Source organism: Meleagris gallopavo, chromosome 1 (genome assembly GCF_905368555.1).
Source record: "Meleagris gallopavo chromosome 1, MGAL_WU_HG_1.1, whole genome shotgun sequence".
In the NCBI taxonomy this organism is placed as follows: domain Eukaryota; kingdom Metazoa; phylum Chordata; class Aves; order Galliformes; family Phasianidae; genus Meleagris; species Meleagris gallopavo.
In genome coordinates this window covers 77923563-77943797 of record NC_139404.1, presented here as the reverse complement: position 1 = coordinate 77943797, position 20235 = coordinate 77923563, and the positions used below count along the sequence as shown (strand labels likewise).

The 20235-nt window shown below is 46.6% G+C and overlaps 2 protein-coding genes across 3 annotated transcripts in view; one reads left to right on the top strand and one right to left on the bottom strand.

Moving 5' to 3' along the window:
* The window catches only part of SIDT1 (SID1 transmembrane family member 1), a 41888-nt gene extending 36792 nt beyond the window's left edge, over positions 1–5096 (top strand). For both annotated transcript variants that reach the window (XM_085236438.1, XM_085236447.1), the window contains 5 exons: positions 488–534; positions 2348–2453; positions 2753–2863; positions 3644–3757; positions 3861–5096. In XM_085236438.1, coding sequence (XP_085092564.1) covers positions 488–534; positions 2348–2453; positions 2753–2863; positions 3644–3757; positions 3861–3923 — 441 coding nt within the window. In that variant the 3' untranslated portion in view covers positions 3924–5096. The remainder of the gene's footprint in view (positions 1–487; positions 535–2347; positions 2454–2752; positions 2864–3643; positions 3758–3860) is intronic.
* Positions 5097–8370: 3274 nt separating this feature from the next.
* USF3 (upstream transcription factor family member 3) overlaps positions 8371–20235 on the bottom strand; it is a 28893-nt gene continuing 17028 nt past the window's right edge. The window contains exon 6 of the mRNA XM_085236322.1: positions 8371–20216. Coding sequence (XP_085092448.1) covers positions 13759–20216 — 6458 coding nt within the window. The 3' untranslated portion in view covers positions 8371–13758. The remainder of the gene's footprint in view (positions 20217–20235) is intronic.

Sequence of the window (20235 nt, the reverse complement as noted above, 5' to 3'; positions counted from 1 at the left end):
CAGATGTATCTATTTTGCCCTCTATAGTTGGAATTCTTACCTTGTTAATTGTGAAACTGGTTTTAAAGGGGAAAAAAAAGGGGGGGGGCTCCACGGATATGTGCAGGAGGCTGTCCACCTCTTTCAAACATGCCATTTTTCTGTGCAGTATGTTTTTATGTGGAAGGAAGTTAACTAGGAAAACAGTGGAAACTTAACCAAACGACTTGCAGGCAAGTGAATCTTCTGAGAATGATTTTTGAGGGGTTGACTCTTCTATTTAGATGCTTAATCTCTTTTATGCAATGTTCTCTTCAAATCTATGAGGGCCAGAGCAGCATCCATCTCACAAATACTCCTTTACATGCAGCAAACACAAGAGCCAGGTACATGTGCAGTTACAGGAACCAGACTCCAAACCTTCAGACAATGATAGCCTGAATTTCTGAGGCCAAGTCCACTTGTGTTTCTTTCTGCTTTCATGTGATCATTGGTGTCTTTTCTTCAGGACAGGATGGTGCTGCTCATCGTTGGAAACCTGGTCAACTGGTCCTTGTAAGTAGTGGGGTGGGGTGTTTTGCCTACTTGTGTACATGGGCTTCAGTATTGATACAGGTGGCCTGGGGTAGGGAGGAAATGCAACGGTGTGATTGTTCTGTGCTGGGGCTCTTCTGCAACAGTTTGGATTGCAGAGTGCTCCAGAGATACCTGAGGTACCTCTGAGTGTTTTGCTGGTGCTGTCTAGTGGCTTGTTGGAACGAGCTCGCCCAGGGTTGGCCAGATACAACAGTGCTATGTTGTGCGATGCAAACACATCCTCTATAGCTGGGAGCTCCAGCCTAGTTCAGCTGCGGGAGACTTGACAGAGACATTTGACACAGTTGCAGAGCCCAGCAGTAGCTACATGGTTGGAGTGTCAAGCTCTTGGATAAGACCTAAAATAACTGCCTTTAACTCCTGCTTTTCTCAAAAGCTGCTTCTCAAGGATATGCCTTCTACTATATGCAGAGATCTGGGGCCAAGCCCTACTGAGTGAGATTTGTTTGGCCATAGGGTGGAAGCAGTGCAATATAACAGAATCACAGAATCACCAAGGTTGGGAAGGACCTCCAAAATCATCCAGTGCAACCAACCACCTATCACCAATATTTTCTCGCTATGCTGTCTCCCTGTGTACAACATATAAACGTTTCTTGAACACCTCCAGGGATGGTGACTCCACCACCTCCCTGGGCAGCCTGTTCAACTCCAAACCACTTTTTCAGAGAAGAAATTTTTCCTGAAGTCCAATGTAAATCTCCCCTGACACAACTTGAGGCTATTCCCTCTAGTCCTTTCTCTAGTTACGTGGGAGAAGAGGCCAACTCCCACCTCACAAAATTGTGGAGGGAATTGTAGAGAGTGGTAAGGTCTCCAATGAGTCTCTTCTCTAGACAGAATGATTCCAGTTTCCTCAGCTGCTCCTCATAAGATTTGTGCTCCAGACTCCTCACTGGCTTCATTGCCCTTCTCTCAGCACGCTCCAGGGCCTCAATGTCTCACTTGTAGTGAGGGGCCCAAAACTGAACACATTACTCAAGGTGTAGCCTCACCTGGGGTGAGTACATAGGGGGGTGATCACTTCCTTTGCTCCTGCTGACAACATTATTCCTGATACCAGCCAGGATGCCATTGGCCTTCTTGGCCACCTGGGCACACTGCTGGCTCCTGTTCAGCCAAGCATCAATCAATATCCCCAGGTCTGTTTGCTCTACACAGTCTTCCAGCCACTCTGCCTCAAGCCTGTAGTGTTGCCTGAGGTTATTGTGGCCAAAGTACAGGACCTGACACTTAGTCATGTTGAACTTCTTTCCATTGGCCTCAGCCAAGCTATCCAGTCTGTCCAGATCCCTCTGTAGGGCCTTCCTATCCACAGGCACTTGACACTTCCTCCCTCCTCCCAGCTTGTACTCTCTCCCAAGTTGCCCATCCCTTCTTCCATAGGAGGTAGATTCTCTTTTTTTCCTGGAGCTTCAGGAAAAAGCTCCCTGTTCATCCATGCTAGTCATCTTCCCCACCGGCTTATCTTACAGCACAGGGAGACTGTCTGCTCCTGTGCCTTCAAGATTTCCTTCTTGAGGAGTGTCCAACCTTCCTGAACCCCTTTACCCTTCTGGCATCTCTAGTTGCTCTCAGTGGATGAGTAGGTTTGTTTTGCTTTGCTTTGTTTCTTAGTAAGGAGCTGAGGTGAACACTATTTCCTTCAGGAAACTGGGAGGCTGCAGCAGTGTTGCCATGTCCTGTGGTCTGAGTGGGTTAGGAGCAGCAGGGAATGTACGTGTCCCCAGTGAAAGAGGCTGTCTAATGTCTCTTCTCTCTCTACCTTCAGTGCTATCTTTGGGCTGGTGTATCGGCCCAGAGACTTTGCCTCCTACATACTGGGCATCTTCATCTGTAATCTGTTGCTGTACCTGGCTTTCTACATCATCATGAAGGTAAAAGAGGTGACTGTAGCTGTCGTGCACGTGCCCATCTCTGAAAGGGATGGTATGAGCCTCCTTTCAGCTGTAGTCTGGGTTCTGCAGATGGGCATAGAGAGTCCTGTGTGGGACTTGGGGTGAGCTGAAGAACTGGTTGTTGGGGAGGGGATGTTGTGCAGTGATCTTGCTGGCTGGACTGCATCTTCCTGGGTGGGCAATACTTTGTGGAGATGGACAGGCCAGGCTTATTTGCCACCGTGCATGGCTCTGGCCCCTGGGAAGCACTTATTGTGAGGCTACATCCTTCCCTGTAGATCCGCAGTTCTGAGAAGCTCCTGCCTATTCCCTTGTTCTGCATTGTGGCGACAGCAGTGGTGTGGGCGGCTGCCCTCTACTTCTTTTTCCAGACCCTCAGCAGCTGGGAGGTAACGTTTCCCTTTTGCTATCCTTCTGTCCGTGTCTGTCTCTTGTCTTCCCTTCCTGTTGCTCTTTTTCTGTAAAAAAAAAAAAAAAAAAAAAAAAAAAAAAAAAAAAAAAAAAAAAAAAAAAAAAGTACTGTGGGGGAGAGCCTTGGTCTGCCTTCCGAGATCAGGAAAGGAGTGCAGGAAGCTGTGCTGAGGCCAAAATAACTGTGCATGGTATCATGAAGGTTGAAAAAGATCTCTAAGGTCATCAAGTCCAATGTCAACTAATCACCACCATACCCACTGTGGAGTGATGATCTTGAGGCCCTCTTTATGGGAGATAGGGTTACCTGGTGATCTGAAGACAATGGAGCAGATCCCGACCAAAAATAGCTGGCAAAATTCTCCCTGGAGAGACGAGTAATGGAAAATAACATGGGCTGTGGGGACCCCATGTGACCTGAGAGGCTCTTAAATTTAGACCAGATGCCTTCTCCATCACCATGACAGTGAGGGGCTTGCTGCAGAAGTATCCAGTGGAGGTTTTGCAGCTTGTACTATGCTGCACATCAGATGTGATGACCATAGGAGTTCTCCTGAGCTGTGTACCATGGTTTCAGACCCATCCCCAGCTGTGCAGTATTGCACTGCATACCTGTCATGTCCTCATTTCATGTCCACTGTTATTCTTGGCTCTTTCATAGAGGGTTAAGGCAGGAAATCCTCCAGAGGGCTTTGTGTACAAGGCCAGGGTCCTTTTTGTGCTGGTGTCGAGTCCTGACTGCCTGCTCTCTCTTCTAGGAGACTCCAGCAGAGTCCCGAGAGAAGAACCGGTCGTGCATCCTGCTGGGCTTCTTTGATGACCACGATGTCTGGCACTTCCTTTCTGCAGCTGCTTTGTTCTTTTCCTTTCTGGTAAGTCCTGCTCTGCTGTGGGGCCTCAGCCTCTCCTTCTCTTCCTTGTTTTCCTTAACTGTGAGGTGACCAGCGAGACCTGCAACCTTGAGCTTCTTCCCAGGTCCTGCTGACCCTGGATGATGATCTGGACACGGTGCGCAGGGACAAGATCCCGGTGTTCTGAACCTCGGATGGACAGAGGCATGGAGGTGTGCCAAGCCACTTGGCTGAAGGCACCAGGCTACCGGTGTCCATGGGAATGAGCCTGTTTCAGTGGCCTGCAGCCCTGTGGGAGCAGAGGAGCTGGACCCACAGTGAGCATGAGTGGGTGCTGCGGTAACTGGGGCAGGACTAGGAGGGAAGATAACATTGGCTCCCCTGCCACCACACCCCTTGGGGCAGGCATGACCTAGCATTTGCAGCCCTCTGGCTTGTTAGGACAGCGGGTGCTGGAGCTGGTGAAGAGGAAGAGGACAGGAAGCATATTTAAGATCTTTGCTTCCTTTCCTCTAGGGTGACGTGCTCTGCTTTCTCTCTAGTGAGCGAATTTGAGAATGCATTGCAGCTCCTCCTGTGTCAGCAGCCAGTGTCCAGACCCTGCAGACTGCTGCCCTTGGAGAGCCCCTTGGGCAGCATAGGGGGAGCATTTGGTTTCTGTCCCACCACAATCCCAGCATGCAGAGCAGCTGCCGAGTGAGCAAAAGGTTCCAGGCAGAGGTGGTAGTGGAGAACTATGTTCTTTTGTTGGAGAAGCTCCTCCTGGAACTGCAGGAACATATCCAAGGGGCTGCAGTGTTTCAGGGAGATAGGGACTAGAGCTGCACTGCCAGAGGCAGAGCCTCCTGCCTTGCTATTGCAGCTGCTCTCACTGGTACAAACTTAACAGCCCCCCCACTCCTCTCCAGCAGCTCCTGTGCAGCTGCTTGTCAGTGCAGAGTTCTCCTCTACAGCACCAGAAGCACTGAGACCATGAGAGAGATGGAGTGATGAGGCCTCAGTCTCATGTGCTGGGCACCTCATTGGCTCCTGCAGCGTGCCCCAGTCTGGGAGCCTCGTTGAAGGATTGGAGAGTAGGGGAGCTGTCCAGCAGCCCCTGACTTTCCTCTCCCCCAAGTTTACTTTGGATGGGGGGTGTGGAGGAGGTCTTGGGAGCATTGGGGTTGAGCTCTTCAGAGGTGTGGACGAAACTTCTTCCCCCACCTCTTCAAATTTTCTGCATCTGAAGTTTTTAAATGTCTTTGCGTTCTTTCTGAGTTCTCAGTTATTTAAAAAACAAGAGTAAGGTATGAATTATTGCAGGTGTTGCATTTACAGTGTGACCTGCTTTGCTAATTTTGAATTAAAAAGTATTCTTTGAGGCCTGTTGTCCTTGTTTTTATTATCTGACCATTTTCCCCTCAATGTATGCACGTTTCCAGTGTTGTAGAGAGCCTCTGTTCCAGTTGTGTTTACCAAAGTAGTACATTAATAACTTTTTACTCAGAGAAGTCTGCATTTCCTAGGAAGGTTTTGCAGTAACTAGTTCTTACTTTACTTTTTTTTAATAAAGATGAAGTTTTTCAAGATGGTCAAAAAGGGAATGTTCCTGGTTCCCTGTTCTTCTTGCTACGGCTCTGAGCAGCGGTGTGGAGAGTTCTTGGGAAAAGGGCTGCATGATTGTATTTGTCAGTTGCTGCAATCCTTAAGTTTCGCCAGGAGCAACCCATCACTCTTGCAGACTGTTTCCAGAGTGCGGGTACCAGCGGTCCGCTTGTTCTGTTGGCTCCAGTCAGCCCCACGAGGGCAGTCTGGCCAGAACAGAAGCTCCTGTTTGGGAGAGGGCTGGAGCAGGAATGGCATGAGAGGCTGTTAGCCAGGCTTCTGTCCCATCTCACAAAGCTGCATAAGACATAGCTATGTTTTGGGCAGGGCGTACAGAAGGCAGCAGTGGTCCTAATGTACTGGGTTGGGTTATGTGCTTTGGGCTTGACTTGCAGGTTTGTTGTGCAGATAGAGCTGTGAGCTGGTCTCTCACACCTGTTGCTAAGCATGCGTCAGTCTTCCTTGGAGGTGCCACCATGGGCTGTAGGGAAGAAGAGGATGCTTGATTTTATCTGAACCAGGAGAGGAGGATCAGGCTGAGGAGAGCCCATTTTCTATTCTGCCCCCCCCCACACCCCTGCAACCTTGCCATCTGTTCTTGGTCTCTCTAAAGTAACAGGATCCAATACCAGTGTGACAGGCTTGCCTCCAGCTTCTTTATTCTTCCCAGAGGAAGAGACTGCAGGAAAGCCTGAGGTGCAAAACCTCCGACTCCTTGCTGCTGAGTGCGGTGAGGCTAAGCTGCTCTGATCAGTGGGGCTGCAGAATTCTGCCTTGCCTGGCAGCTTGCTGTGCAGATGGAGCCTCGTGGGCTTTAGTACCCACGTGATCTTCTGCTACATGCATTGTGTGCTCTTCTGTCTCCCCCCACCTGCAAATGGGAGGGCTGTTGCAGGAGCCCAAGCTCTGTACTTGCAATTATATGAACAGAGAAACCGCACACTGTGGTAATGTATGTGCCATGCAGCAGTTGGAGACATGGGGCTTGCCTGTGAGGTGACGCAGGTAGTCCTGCTGCCAGCACCATCTGCTCTCTCTCTTCTCTCTGATTGCATTCCTGTTCCCAAGAGCAGGAGCAGAAGGCTGAAACAGGGCTGCATGGAGGCACCTGGGGGCTGTATGAGGAGCTGCGGCGGTGGATCTGCTGGGAGGGTGACAGTTGTGTCACTTGGCAGTGAAGTGAGCTAGAGAGCAAGTGGGACAGTCCTCTGGGGGGCAGGACTGGAGAGGCAACAGCAGGAGAGAAAGCTTCTGATGGAGCCCTCATCAGGGGCCTTGCACTGTTTCTGCTAGGTGCAGTCACTTACAGGAACTGGCAGATGCTGCCTTCCACAGGCTGTGAGATGCAGAAGTGGCAAGGGAGACAACATCCCATTACAAACCTTTTTCTCTCAGCAAGCTGCCAGGATCCTGGAGTTTGTAGGCTTGAATCCAAAGCCCTGCTCGCTCACTGTGCTGTGTTCAGTCCTGCTCAGCCTGGTGCAAGATGGGCTTTTGCCTTGCAGAGCTACCCTTAACCTGTGTGTGGCTGTGAAGAAAGAGCAGCAGCTCCTCTTCTTTGCGCAGAAGTCAAGGATGCATCAGAAAGTACCAGCAGTATCATTTACTTGCCTGACTGAAGAAGACCCTGTGTGTCTCAGGCTTTGTCTGGATATGTTACAGCTATCCAATGTTTTAATGAAAAATATTCCTTCTCCATGTCTGCTCACTCTTGGAGCTTGTTCCAAGCCTGTATTTGTTTCTAATCGAGAAGCTGGAGATCTCCTCTGTGTGTGAACGTGAGAAGGAGCGGTAATGTTGAGCAGCAGCAGGCAGGGGCAGTGTAGGAGGTAGGAGAGCAGCAGATGGGCTCACTGTGCTGAGCAGAACCGCACAGTTTGTGCATGGCACAGCACTAGTGGAGTGGGAGACTGGCACAGAACAAGCAGAAGAACAAGTGAGAGAATTAAAAGTAAGGAGAAATGGATGGAGGCAGAGCTGGAATCATCATCTTGCTGCTTTCGAGCCTCCTGCTGATGGAGCAGTGTTGAAGAATTCCTCTTGGCTTTAACCTGTCTGGTTTCTCTTGGCACTGCAAGGCTCAGCCCAGCCGTGTGCTGGCAGAGGTGCCTCTGGCTTGGCTGTGCTGGGCTGGTGGCATGGTCCCTGCTTCCCCAGCATGTGCTCATCCCTCCTACATTCAGTACAACCTGCTCCTGAAAAGGAGAACAAACAGTTCAGTTTCCTGCTGCATCCTTTCCCATTTGTTTTCTCCCTCTGTGAGCTTACATGACTTGCTGGGGGCTGAGGAGCGTAGTGGAAGTAAGGGCTGCCCTTTGTATGGTGTGGAAACCCTGCGTGCACAGATACAGATTTCAGCAATTGGCCACTAAATAGTTGCAGTTATTTCCCAGGTCATGAGAGACGTACTTGCTGTTTTTTTGTAAGCAGGAGTGCTAACACTGGGCTTAATCTAACTGGTGTTTTTACCTCCTTCCCTAGTGCTGCATCTGCCTTGCCCTCAACCTGAGTGAGAAAAGCCATGCAGTGCTGTCACTGAGTCAGGTGACTTTGGGTAATGGTGGGGGGAAGCAGCGTGAATCAGCTTCATTTGTATTTATATTACAGATATGACTTCAGTTAGGAATGGATACTAATGTTTCTGCTGACAGATGCTGCATTGCTCACATGTCCCCTGCCTGCTGAGGCCCATGGCCTCAGCACCGTGTTGCTGTGCTGGAACTGGGATCTGCAGGAGCGGTGCGGGATGCAGAGTGGAGTCATTTCTCAGCCTCTGGAAAGCTGCAGTTTCTCCTCTTGAAAGAGGCAGGAGGTTCCATCCCTGGAGGTATTCGAAGCCAGGTTGGATGGGCAGCCTGGTCCAGTATTAAATGTGGAAGTTGGCGGCCCTGCCTGCCTGCACCAGGGGGCTTGGAGCTTGATGACCTTTGAGGTCCCTTCCATCCCAAGCCGTTCTATGATTCTTCAGTTTTATATATTGAGAGCCCCACACCTCCCTTTTCTTTCACAGGGGGAAAGAAGCTGTACTCAACAGAACACAGACTCTGAAGAACATTTTCCTTTTTTTAATAAAATACTATTGTGTTCATATCTATACAAATAATTATTACAACTATTAAACAAAGTATTACATATAACAATAGAAATCTCAGAGCTCTGAACAAGGTCGTGGGTTGAGATATTTACACCTGAATACGACACATTTGTAAAAAGATGTCAAAATAAACAGAACAAGATCTTATTTACAATTGCAAGACGATGTTCCTCCTCGTTCATTATATTCTTCTACTGCAGATTTCCTTTCTTCATTACAAAATAAGAAGGGCTTTCCACTGGGGCTGTATCCAAGTAACTTACAGCTGTATAAAACAGGAGCACAGCAGATGATTCGGGGCTGAATATAAATAATTTACATTGTGGAGGGCAACAGCATCTCTGAATAATCTCCTGTGGCAAAATCCATCTCTGCTTTCCTTCTCACAGTGAGCAGGCAGGAACGTGGGGACAGCCTATTGCTGTCTTGTTTTGCATTTGTGATTGCTGAAACAACAAAGCGTATTGAAGCGTATTGCAGACTTGAAACCTGCTTGTAAAAATGCAGTTTGATTAGAAAGCAGGAAATGCTTTCTGTAATGTAAATATTTGCTGCTAAGGTAAGGGTCAGCAACTTTAAAGAAGAATATGCAGCTTTTCAGAAATTATCTTGCAACTTAAGAATGGCTTTTGTGTAACCAAGTGAGGACTGTCAGCAAAGAGAAGATGGTTCTTTATCATCACGACCAAACATTTCTGGAAGTCTTTCACCATTCACAGAATAATTCGCTATCAGTACAACATGTGGAGGTAAAGTGTGGGTGCTTTAACTCTCAGCTGTACTGTAAGGACAGCAGAGGCAGTGCAGGGTTGACAGTGCCATCCTCCACCTATGTGTGCTCAGCCGGGGAGCTGCCAGCACTGCTGGACTGGGCAGAAAGGAAAAGGAGCAGAAATAAATGCAGACTGGCTGATGAAAATGGATGGAGCTGCTTACACCGCTCTATTCAAAAGCAAACACACAAAAAAACCCAACAACACAAATTTGATCATTTCAATATGAATAAATTCAGTTCTATTCTTTCTTTCCAAGTCAAGGTGGGATTATTATTGAAGTGACAAGCATTAAAGCTGTGCGGGAAATAGGGCATGATCGCATCTCTCCATCTGCATCTGACATCAAATAGTATCTGACTATGTTTGGCCATCCAGAAGCAGAGGGCAGCACAGGTTTCTGAGCAGGGCTGTGTGAGTACCTCTGAGTACAGTAGATGGATGGGAGAAGAGAAGTAATGAAATGATACCTGTTAATAGAAACTTTAAGTTGACGAGGAATTCTTGTTGGAATTATAGAATTTTGCAAAAAAAAAAAAAGTGGTTCTACTTGTAGAATGCAGAGGCAGGGGTAATTAGTTTACAGTGAAGAAGAAAACAAAAGCAATTCCATAATTAAAAACCAACAGAAAGTACCTAGCATCTCACTCCTTCTCCTAATGCAAAATACCCATTCCATCAGCTGTTCAAGAGCACCAACATGTGAGAAACAATCTGGTAAAAGCACAATCACCCCAAACTGGGGAACCTGGCCAGGCTCAGCAAAGACAATCTTGAACTGTGAACAATGCCACGAGACAGCCTACATACTAGAGCCAATTTTTCTTTTAATTAATTGATTTAAATGCCAGTCAGCAATGAGAATAGAACTGGTGAATAAATAATAGAATTTGAACAAATGCCTTCATGTGAATCTCTTGCAGCTAGGTCTTCCTACATTTCCTTTTATCCTAAACAAATGCCATTGAGAATACTTAGCATCATTTATGGCATATAAAAAGACTCACACTGGCCTATGGTTGAACTTCAACAGAAACTGTCCTATTCAGTTGGGGTAATGGAGTGGTCTCCATCCTGATCTTGGTAGTTTCCATAAAAAGTCCAGAGAGGCACGGCGATTACATAGGAACTACCACACCCCATAAAAACAATATAAAGTACATTCCTCTGGAGGATAATGGTCATGTGGTAATAAATTTTGAGCCATACACCTCACAACTGTGTAGTTCCTGCAAAATCACACAGTCTTTGCATCACTAAAATGACTGTATGGTAACTGCCTGCACTAAAGGTATCCTATGAGCACAATTGCTTTTTGGTCACTTTTGTAAACAGAAAAGGAGACTATAAAACTTACTGACTGTTCAAAAATTGATTTACAACATAAAAAATAAATACAAAAAGCCAACACTTCCAATGTGTTCTGTTGTGAATACTTAGGATCACATTTACCTTAATACAATACCAGTGAAATTTATAGTGAAACCAATCTGAAGGAATAAATATATCCATGCAACCTTACAGGCTCCCTGCAGCTTTGACAAACAACCCAAAGTGCTGGAGCCTTCCCAGCAAAGGGAACCAATGCAGTGAGGAGTAAGAATGGCTCTTCTACATTCCTCTGTACAGAAGACCACATAATACAACATGCAACTGCTGATTCAGTCCTTCTGACACAATCATCCATAACCCCGTTGGAGCCATTCAGCATTATGGAAATCCTTGTGCTCCTTCATGGTGCCCCATTTGGGATCTACAGCATCAGGGAGACTAGCATGACCCAATTGTCAGACCAGACAAAAGTCAGAGTCACATTTTTCTCAGTCATTGTCAAGGATTGGTGGTCATTGTTAATGCAACTGCATTCACTGCTGTTTGGAAGTAAAGCAGGCTTGCTTTGAAGTGAAATAAATATTCCATCAAATATTTGCTCTAAATAAAAAAAAAAAAATGAAGCACCACTTACATTTAGTGTCCTAAAGATAAGCCCCATCTGAATTAGGTGGTGACACCCCATTTGAAACAGAACAATTTTACTTGGCTTTGTGGGAAAACACAAGAACCCAGGTTACAAGAATGGAGACATTATCAGCTAACTACAGACAGCCCAATTCTGTATTATGCTAAAGCTTCTTCTTTTCTTTCCTGAAGCAAAAAAGCACAGAAAAAAAAAGACATGGCAAAAATGGGGCTTTGGCAGTCTAGCTATGAATAAACTTTCAGCTACCTCTTTGGCGCTCCTATTCTTCAATATGAGTATTATGAGTATTGAATATGAGCCAGCAGTGTGTCCAGGGGGCCAAGAAGGCCAATGGCATCCTGACTTGTATCAGGAATGGAGTGGTGAGCAGGAATAGGGAAGACATCCTGCCCCTGTACTCAGCACTGGTGAGGCCTCACCTCGAGTACCGAGTTCACTTTTGGGCACCTCAATACAGAAAGGACATCGAGATGCCAGAGCAGGTCCAAAGAAGGGCAACGAGGCTTGTGAAGGGCTTGGAGAATGTGCCCTATGAGAAGAGACTGAAAAAACTGGGGCTGTTTAGTCTGGGGAACAGGAGGCTGAGGGGAAACTTTACTGTTCTCTTCCAATACCTGAAAGGTGCTTACAGTGAGAGTGGGGTTGGTCTCTTCTCACTGGTGACAGGTGACAGGACGAGGGGAAATAGCCTCAAGTTGCACGAAGGGAAGTTTAGGTTGGACATCAGGAAAAACTTCTTTACAGAAAGAGTTGTTAAGCACTGGAATAGGCTCCCCAGGGAGGAGGTTGAGTCACCATCCCTGGATGTGTTTAAAAACTGTATGGATGTGGTGCTCAGGGACATGACGTAGCGGAGGGTTGTTAGGGTAGTACGGTTAGGTTGTGGTTGGATTTGGTGATCTTGAAGGTCTTTTCCAACCTGAGCTATTTTATGATTCTATGATTCAAGATAAAGTGTCTTCCTTTCTGCCCTTCAGGAAAACAAAATAAAACAATTACTCAGAAAACAAACAAAAACAAAACAGGGAACCTGCCCCTGCCACATCTCACACAGGGACACAGGAGCAGGGACACTGGGAATGAAGCTGTCGGAGGTCCCAGGAGCGCTAGTGTGATGTAGAGATACCAAAGTGTTTGAAGCTTACACTCCCCTGCAGCTGTGTCAGCTTGGTACAGGAGGATTGCTTACAAGAAAACTGGAGAATATAATCTGGAATGGTATTTCCAAGAACTTAAAACATATTTCTGTCCAAAAAAAATCACCACAGAGCCATTAAATAAATAAAAGTTACTTATTTCTTCCCTTTCCTTTAAAAGAAATGGGATCAAAATCTGTGAAAGCATACTGGTGTCTCAGCTAGTACACACACATGCTCTGTCCCTCACACACACACAGAAAGTCCCCCTTCCTTGTGATGCTCACATCACATCTTCCTGGCATACAACTTTTCAATCTTGACAAATTCACATTCTCCCTTCACCCACAACAACATGGGTTTAGACAAAAGGTGCTTTCAAGTGCAAAGTACTGATATTATATTAGGCCCCAATGCTGCCAGCAACAGTAAGCAGATGCCCACGATCCCCATGGATTCTGTGGGATGCCATGGGCTCAGTGCTGCTCCCGTGTGCTGACCATTACAACAGGGGGCTGTCACTCACAGAAACCAGTAAGCTGGTGGCTGAGCATGGGCCAAAGAAAAGGAGGGGGGAGGAGGGGGAAAAGAAGACATTAAGAAGGTGCTAAACAAGGTACAAAACCACCCTGAGGTAATTTGCAGCATATGAGCAATGAAATGGCAACAAACAGGACTGCTGTCCCCACGGTACTCCAGTAGGAGTACTAAGTTACATTAAAATGTTGGCCAAGTTGAGCAGCAACAGATGCTATCATTAAACAAGATCCAAACAAATTCTTCTTTGAAATAGAAAGTCATGCATTAAAGAAATTTCAATTTTCTGGAACAGTATTTTTAATTTCTGGCCATGGAAACATATGGCAATTTTTGCCAGGTCAAGTTAGCCTTAAGTCATGTGGATGCAACAAGCTTCAAACAGACAAAAGCTGCACAACAAATGCCTTTATCAATTAACGCCAGATTAGCAGAGACTTGTCTTGTTATGAGGCTCCCAAAATATTTTACAAAGGAAAAAGAAAAACCTAAGCCACTTGAAGTTCACCTTTAGTTTCAGGTAAACACATCATAAGTAAAATGAAACCTGTAGCACTTGTTTTCCTGTGTCCTGTTTGGATATTCCCACCTCTTTCTTTACATCCAAGTACTACTGAGAGTGGCAATCAGACATCAGTCTTGATTGTTGTAAAATCAACAATCAGTATTTGCACAGCTCTAAAGTTGCATTCTTACCGTTTACTTGCAAGTCAGCATTGCTATAGGCACTGGTGCTTTAAAGTTAGTAAGGTGGATAGAAAGGTGTGTATATAGATATGGAAGGTACCCATATACATACATTTAGGCAAATAAACAGTGATGCCACGACTGGTCTCTTCAGGGATGCCGGTAAGATCCACTTTCTTTTTCTTAAATATATGAACAACTCATCAGACTAGAAGTCAGTCTGTCAGTCTTCATACAGCTGAACTGCAGTCATGACCTAGAATATGGCTTATATTGTGGGCAGGTCGGTTTGAGGGCTGCTTGGAAGAATCGGAAGCAGATGTGTTTGCAATGGAAAGCAAAGGCGACATTGCTGAACCATCTGGAGGAAGAGCAGTGGCTATTTCTGGAAACAAAGACGTCAAGTTAAAATTGGATAAGTGTGACGTATTGGTCATGTGCATTGGTGGCATATCCGGAAGCAAAGGAAAACTTGGCTGAGCAAAACCAACAGGCCGGGGAGGAGACAAGATAGATCCAAATCGATTGTTCAAACCTCCACTACTTGGCTTCTCTGTGCTCGGATTAGGAAACATTTGGTTGGGAAAGTAAGGGATAGAAATGTCATTGGAAAGAGTGGGGTGAGCAGGAGAGTAAGGCGGGTAGAAGGATGGCAGCGTATTTTGGGGATCGACGGGAATTAGGGCTGGTGTTCGAGTGGCACTAGGTTGAGTAACAGGGGGAATGAAGGACGTGTTGGCATTTATGGGTGGATTCATGCCACCCTCTGGGATAAAAGGGAATCCAAAGTTCTGAGAAAGTGTATGTTGGTCAGAGGCTGCATTGTCATTGGACACTTGAGGGCCATCAGACATGAAGCGAACAATGCTTCCTCTCTTTTCTATAGCAGACTGCTGGCGCCCAAGGATCATACTGCTGCTGGTAGACAGGGGCAGGTGGGGAAGGCTAGGGTCAAAGACATTCCCGTGTCTTTGATTTCCAGATCGATTCCTTTCAGGCTGCCGTATTTTAGAGCCGTTATTATCTTGTAGAGGATGCCTCGAGCGCTGAGTAACTGAAGAATTTGGCTGACGAACAGAAGGCTGCCCTTGTTCGCCATTTCCATGAGAAACTGCAGGGTGAGGGTGAGTTGGCCTCACAACCCCATGCATGTTGCTGGAAACAGGTGTATTCATGTGGCTCTTCGTTCCATGACTATCTGTCATCCTCATGGGATTGGACTTTTGTACAGAAATGTTTGGGCTTGTATTTCGACCCTGAATATCTCCTGAGGAAGATGAAGTTGAGAAGGGAATAGTTAAAGAGCTGTTCCTGGTGTTAATTGTATTGATAGACATGTCACAGCTTTCCCTGTTCTGACCATCGCCATCTCTCCGGATGTGGACACTCTCCCGGGCTGGGGGACAGCTGTACTCAATCGTGGAGGACGCACCACACTGCGTATTCCTTGGATGTTCTGGGATCGATCGCTGGCTTCCACTGACTTGATCGCCAAGGTTAGGGGCAAGTAAACTCTGCATAAAACTTTGGTGGCACGTGTTTTCATTTTCCCTTGATGGAAGGGAATTTCCTGTTGGAATACCTTGTACTGGCTGGTAAGGCAATCTCTTCTGTCTTTCTACGGGTGGCCCAGTATTCTGACCAATTCGAAAAGCTTGCGATTGCATGCCCCTGAGGGACGACACAGAATTACCAATTTCACTGTTTCTTGAGGCCTGCACATCAAAATTGCCTGCAGGTTGTTGGTTGGGTCCTGCTGGCTTAAATGTCTGGCAATCAGAAAGCCGTTGTACATCTGAGCCAACCGTATGATCAATGGATATACGGCCCTGCATATTGTGAATAACCAACCCTTTATTTCTAGAAGCATCAATATAGCTTCTCATTTCAAGCTGGTCAGAAACTCTAGGGCCTTGAAGAGAGATTCCTATTCTCTGCTCTGAATTAGAGGGCGTCTTCCCGATAAGTGCCTCAGCAGAGTAGCTGGAAACTCTGTTTCTCTCCTGCCTATGAGGGGTGCAGGTCATGTCTGACGGCCTAGTTACAATACTTGCCTGGGATACCATTTGCGGCTCTAAACCCCTGGAGGTCATCAGCCTCTGCATGGGATTGTGCCCTGATACATGCTCGGAAGCTGAACCTTGCTGCCTGCTGCTAACATCTTGCTGCTGTTGATGCATAATGTCCTGATTTATATGGCTCTGAGGGTGGTTATGATGGTTTCTGCTTGTTGCAGGATTTTCACAGTTCTTTTCAGGCTGGGAAGCTCCAAAGTGCTGCTGCATCTGCTGCTGCATTTGCTGGTGGTGAGGATGAGGCTGACCACCTTTCTGCCGTGTTTGATCACTTCCATGGTGTTTCTGCTGTAAAGAAAGTTGTGGGGCTTGGGTTCCCTGGATGAGATTTCTTTTCTTTTGCATTTGCACTTCCTGCTGTATTGTTCGCTGCTGGTGGACACCATGGGGTTGAGAGTGGACTGAGTTTTCCCCATGAGTGACGTGGTGCTGCAGCTGATACAAGTGGTGCCTTTCTCTTAATTGTCCAGCCTGCTGCTGCTTTAAGTAGGGATGATTATTGTGAAGGTGAGATATGCCTTGAGCAGGAACATGCTGAATTGGCTGCAAATGCTGCCCTGCTGAGCCTTGCTGCTCTGAAATTGATGGCTGGGAGTTACACTGAACTTCAGTTTGTCTCAAAGCTGGTGTTACAAAGTTGCTGTTTGATGGGAATAGCCTATTGAGGCCATCTGTGTGCCCCTGATTGCTCAAGGATGCCACCGAACTTGATGAATTAGAAGGCATCTGACCGACCAGCATCTGTGTTTGATCAGCAATACTCTCTGGTGTTCGATTCATCAGTGCCATCCCTTCAAGCCTTAGAGGTGCTGTCTGGCACTGCTTTTGTCTCTTTGCTGTAGAAAGGAGGAGGTCATCCTGCACAGCCCGCTTGGCAGAGTCTTTGCGACCTTCGTGATTTTGCTGCTTTAATCGTGATTCCTGCAGCTGAGGAGCTTGCATGGAGTTTGCCCTAATAGCATTCAGTTGTTCCTGAGCATACTCACTCATCATAGCTGGTCTTGGAGATGGGTTGACATATGAACTAGATGGAAGAGAGAGACCCACAGTTGCAGGAATGCTTGCTGGCTCTGAAGGCTGGGATAAACTTGAGCAACTCACAAGGGGATGGACAATGCGGCTCTGGTGTATCAGGTTATTCACACTTAAACTGGTTATGCTCGGTGACTGGGAAGCTGAAATCTGCAAAGAAGAGTTGGAGGTTTCCACACCTCCTACAGAACAGCTTGGTTTTTCAACTTGCCTACCAACGTTTGTTTGTACTGCATCCTGAGCACTGAATTTGTTTGACGCTGTTTCTAATGGCCCTGCATTGCTTTCTTTCACTGGTAGAGCTTTAAAAGTCTGTTGCTCTCTCTCCAGAGTTGCAACCTCAGTTGACTTAGGTATGGCATCCCTCATGTTAACTTGCATTCCTCCTCCACTTTTCTCAAGGCTTTCCTGGTCAAAAATAGCTCTTGCTGCAAGAGCAACTATGTCGGGTTGTTCTGAAAATGTGCAGTTGTTGCACGTACTGGTTGACGTGTTGCTAGTCACATCTTCTCTGGTGGTATCGGGTAACATCGATGCCACAGAGAAGCCCCGGCTGCTACCAGAACTGGTTGACATCGGGGAGTCTGCCTGCCTGCTGGCAATGAGGGCAGCACTAACCACTTCCTGATCAGAAACGCAGGTGTGATGCTGGGAGAGTGCATCACCTTCTGTGTTCATTAACAAGAGTTCCTGCTTCTCAGTGGAATCAAATGTTGATTTGCCCGATTTAGAGTTTTCCATGGGAAAATTAGAATGCTCCCCTTGAACAGCAAAAGAAGAGCTTTTTTCCACAGCTGTTCTTTCTTTCGTGAGATCAGACAGCATTTTGGTCAGACCTTGCCCTTCCAACAAGTCCACATCTTGCATGACAACTGAAGAACCCTGCGGAACGTTGCAGGATTCTGAAGTTGTTCCTGCAGTGGAAGTCTGACCTGCAGTGGAAGTCTGACATGCTGTGCTGCTCTCCACTGCCGATGCCCCAGAAACCTGAGAACTTGTCCCATGTGCTTCAGTTTGAGAGGATGTTAAGGTGCCAGAGGGCTCACAGCGGGAGGAAGACTCTGATGAGGCTGAGCTGGTCAGTGGGTTGCTCTGAGACTGACGCACCGGCAGGAGAGGAGCAGCATCCCTGGCAGTTGGTGGGACCAGTGCCAAGCGTTCGGACACCGCAAGCTGCAATGGCAAAGGGGCCGGCAGCTCTGCCAAAGTTGTCTCTGGTACAGGGCAGGATCCCACTGTTTGCTCTGAGCACTCAGCTTCTTTGGAAGGAGAAATACTTGCACCAGTCACCTGCAACATGGCTAAAGATTGTGACACTGCTGGAATGTTCTCAGACAACTCCTCACCCTTTGAATGCTTTGCCACGGCTTCTACAGGAGCACTGTCTGTCTTACCTGCATCGTTACAAGGAATTGCTGCACAGGAAACTTTAATGTTGGTAGTGAGGTGTTTTTTTGTACTCTGCTTTTTGTTCGTCCTTTTTGATTTTGTATTGGACAGAAAACCAGCAGCAGCTTTTTTGGGGGAAACATTTGTTGAATTAGATGCACTAGTTAATACTGAACCGTCCAGAGGCACTGAGGGGGGCACTGAAGCTGGCAATGACACACAGTTAACTGTGGTAATCTGATTATGGACAGTTGTGGGATTGGTAGGGTGGCTGAGAGACAAGTGTAAGCAGCTTTGTCCAGCCATTTGTGATATGCTCTGATTGAGGTTAGCTAAAGCACCAAATGTATTGAGAGCAACATTGGTATTTGGATCTTCGCTGGTGGTGGGTTGAATAATTTGCATAGGGGCTTGACTTGAAGCTCCAGATGAAGACATCACAGGCTGCAATGCAAAAAGCTGCCCGTTTAATGAGATTGTTTGGGGATGCTGTTGATTTGACATTGTAACTGAAAATGTTTGCGTAGAGCTAGAAGTTGGCAAAGATGATGGCCTTGGTAATATATGGACCAGGTGTTTTCCTCCAAAAGTCTGTGGAAGATGGGCATTTTGTACAGAGGTGTTGGAGTTTGCAACTGCCATTGTCCCATTCACAGGAACTCTGAGAGAAGCAGAAGGCTGAGCAGAGAGGAGAGGAAGAGGATTCTGACTAGCAGCTTGAATAATTACAATTTGTTGACTGACATTTTGGCTAGGAACTTCTGCTCTTACAATTGGAGGACACGGAGCAGTGTTTGGAGGCTGGAGAATGATGACATTCTGGTTCGCTGGTGCTCCTGTCACAGCTGACACAACTGGCTGAGCCATCTGAATTACCTGCATAGTTGAATTTAATGGAAGGATACTTCCTGCAGCCTGAGTTTTAACCTGTGGTTGGCTGATTAATGGCTGCATAGGTAGGGATGGGCATGAGGGCAAGGTAACTACAATCTGTTCAGCTGCCTGCCCATCTATAGGCAGGGAAGTATTCAAACTAATGCTCGTTGTCAAAGGTCTGCTGTGAGCAGGAGATACAGCACTAGCCCCATTAACTGGCTCACTTAGCAGTGCAGTCATTATACTGGATGGTGTTTGGCTTAGTGGCTGGACAGTATTTCCTGCTAGCTGCAAAGTTGTCCATGTGGTCTGTGTGTTTCCAGCTGAAGGCATCCGTGTAAGGCTACTCATATTTTTCAAGTCTGAAGGGACAACACCTGTAGAACCTGAAAAAGACCAGCAGTTCTCCAGGGGACTGGCAGGCAGAGTGCTTATTACCGTTACAGCCTTCATTCCTTCTGCTGCAGAAGTCACGGGCATGTCAGCACTACTTATTAAGTTTGTACTTTTGAGAACATTTACAGAGGAAAAACTATCTGCAGCAGACAGTCTCACAGATGGCACAACAGCTGTGCCAGTAGTTGAAATTACAGAGTTTTCCTGAAATTCATTCCTAGAATTAGGTGTTTTTGAGCTGGTTGCATTTATGTGTTGAACTTTCTCAGCTTCCATGGAGGCACTAGAAGGAAGGCTGATTCCCTGTACAACTGTTTTCTTTGTTGACTTTGAGCCACCTTCATCATTTTTACTTTTGGGGAGACTTTGACCATTCTCCAGTGCATTACCTGAAGAACACTGTAGGCTCTGATCTGTTCCGGATTGAGAAGCATTCTGTGAGCTGGTAGTAGCAAGCACACCTTGCTCATTTTCTGTGATGGAAAGTTCAAGAGTGTTTCCTGCTGGAACCACCTGAGTGGATGCCAGTGGAGAAACTGTACTCTGAGACCGTGGTTTGTTTTCTGCAGGGTAAATACCAGAAATTGTCACAGGAGTCACTAGGTTGCAAGTTCTCTGGACTGGAACAACATTGGCTGTTTGCTTTTGTAAATTATGACCAACATTAAATGTTATTCCCTGGACAGATGCTCCCTGGTTATTTCCATTGGGTTGACTCCCATTTGAATAGACGATAATGTTCTTTTGAACTTGATCACTAGGAATAACAACTGAGACCTTTGCATTTTTGAGATTCCCCTTCCAGTGGATCGTAGGATCATCATACAGGCAAATATCATTGGCTTTCAGTAGTTCGATGTATCTCCCATTTTCCTTTTGGAGTTCATCCAATTGTTTCCGCAGTTTTTTTATCTCTTCAGCTAGAAAACAGTGAGAACA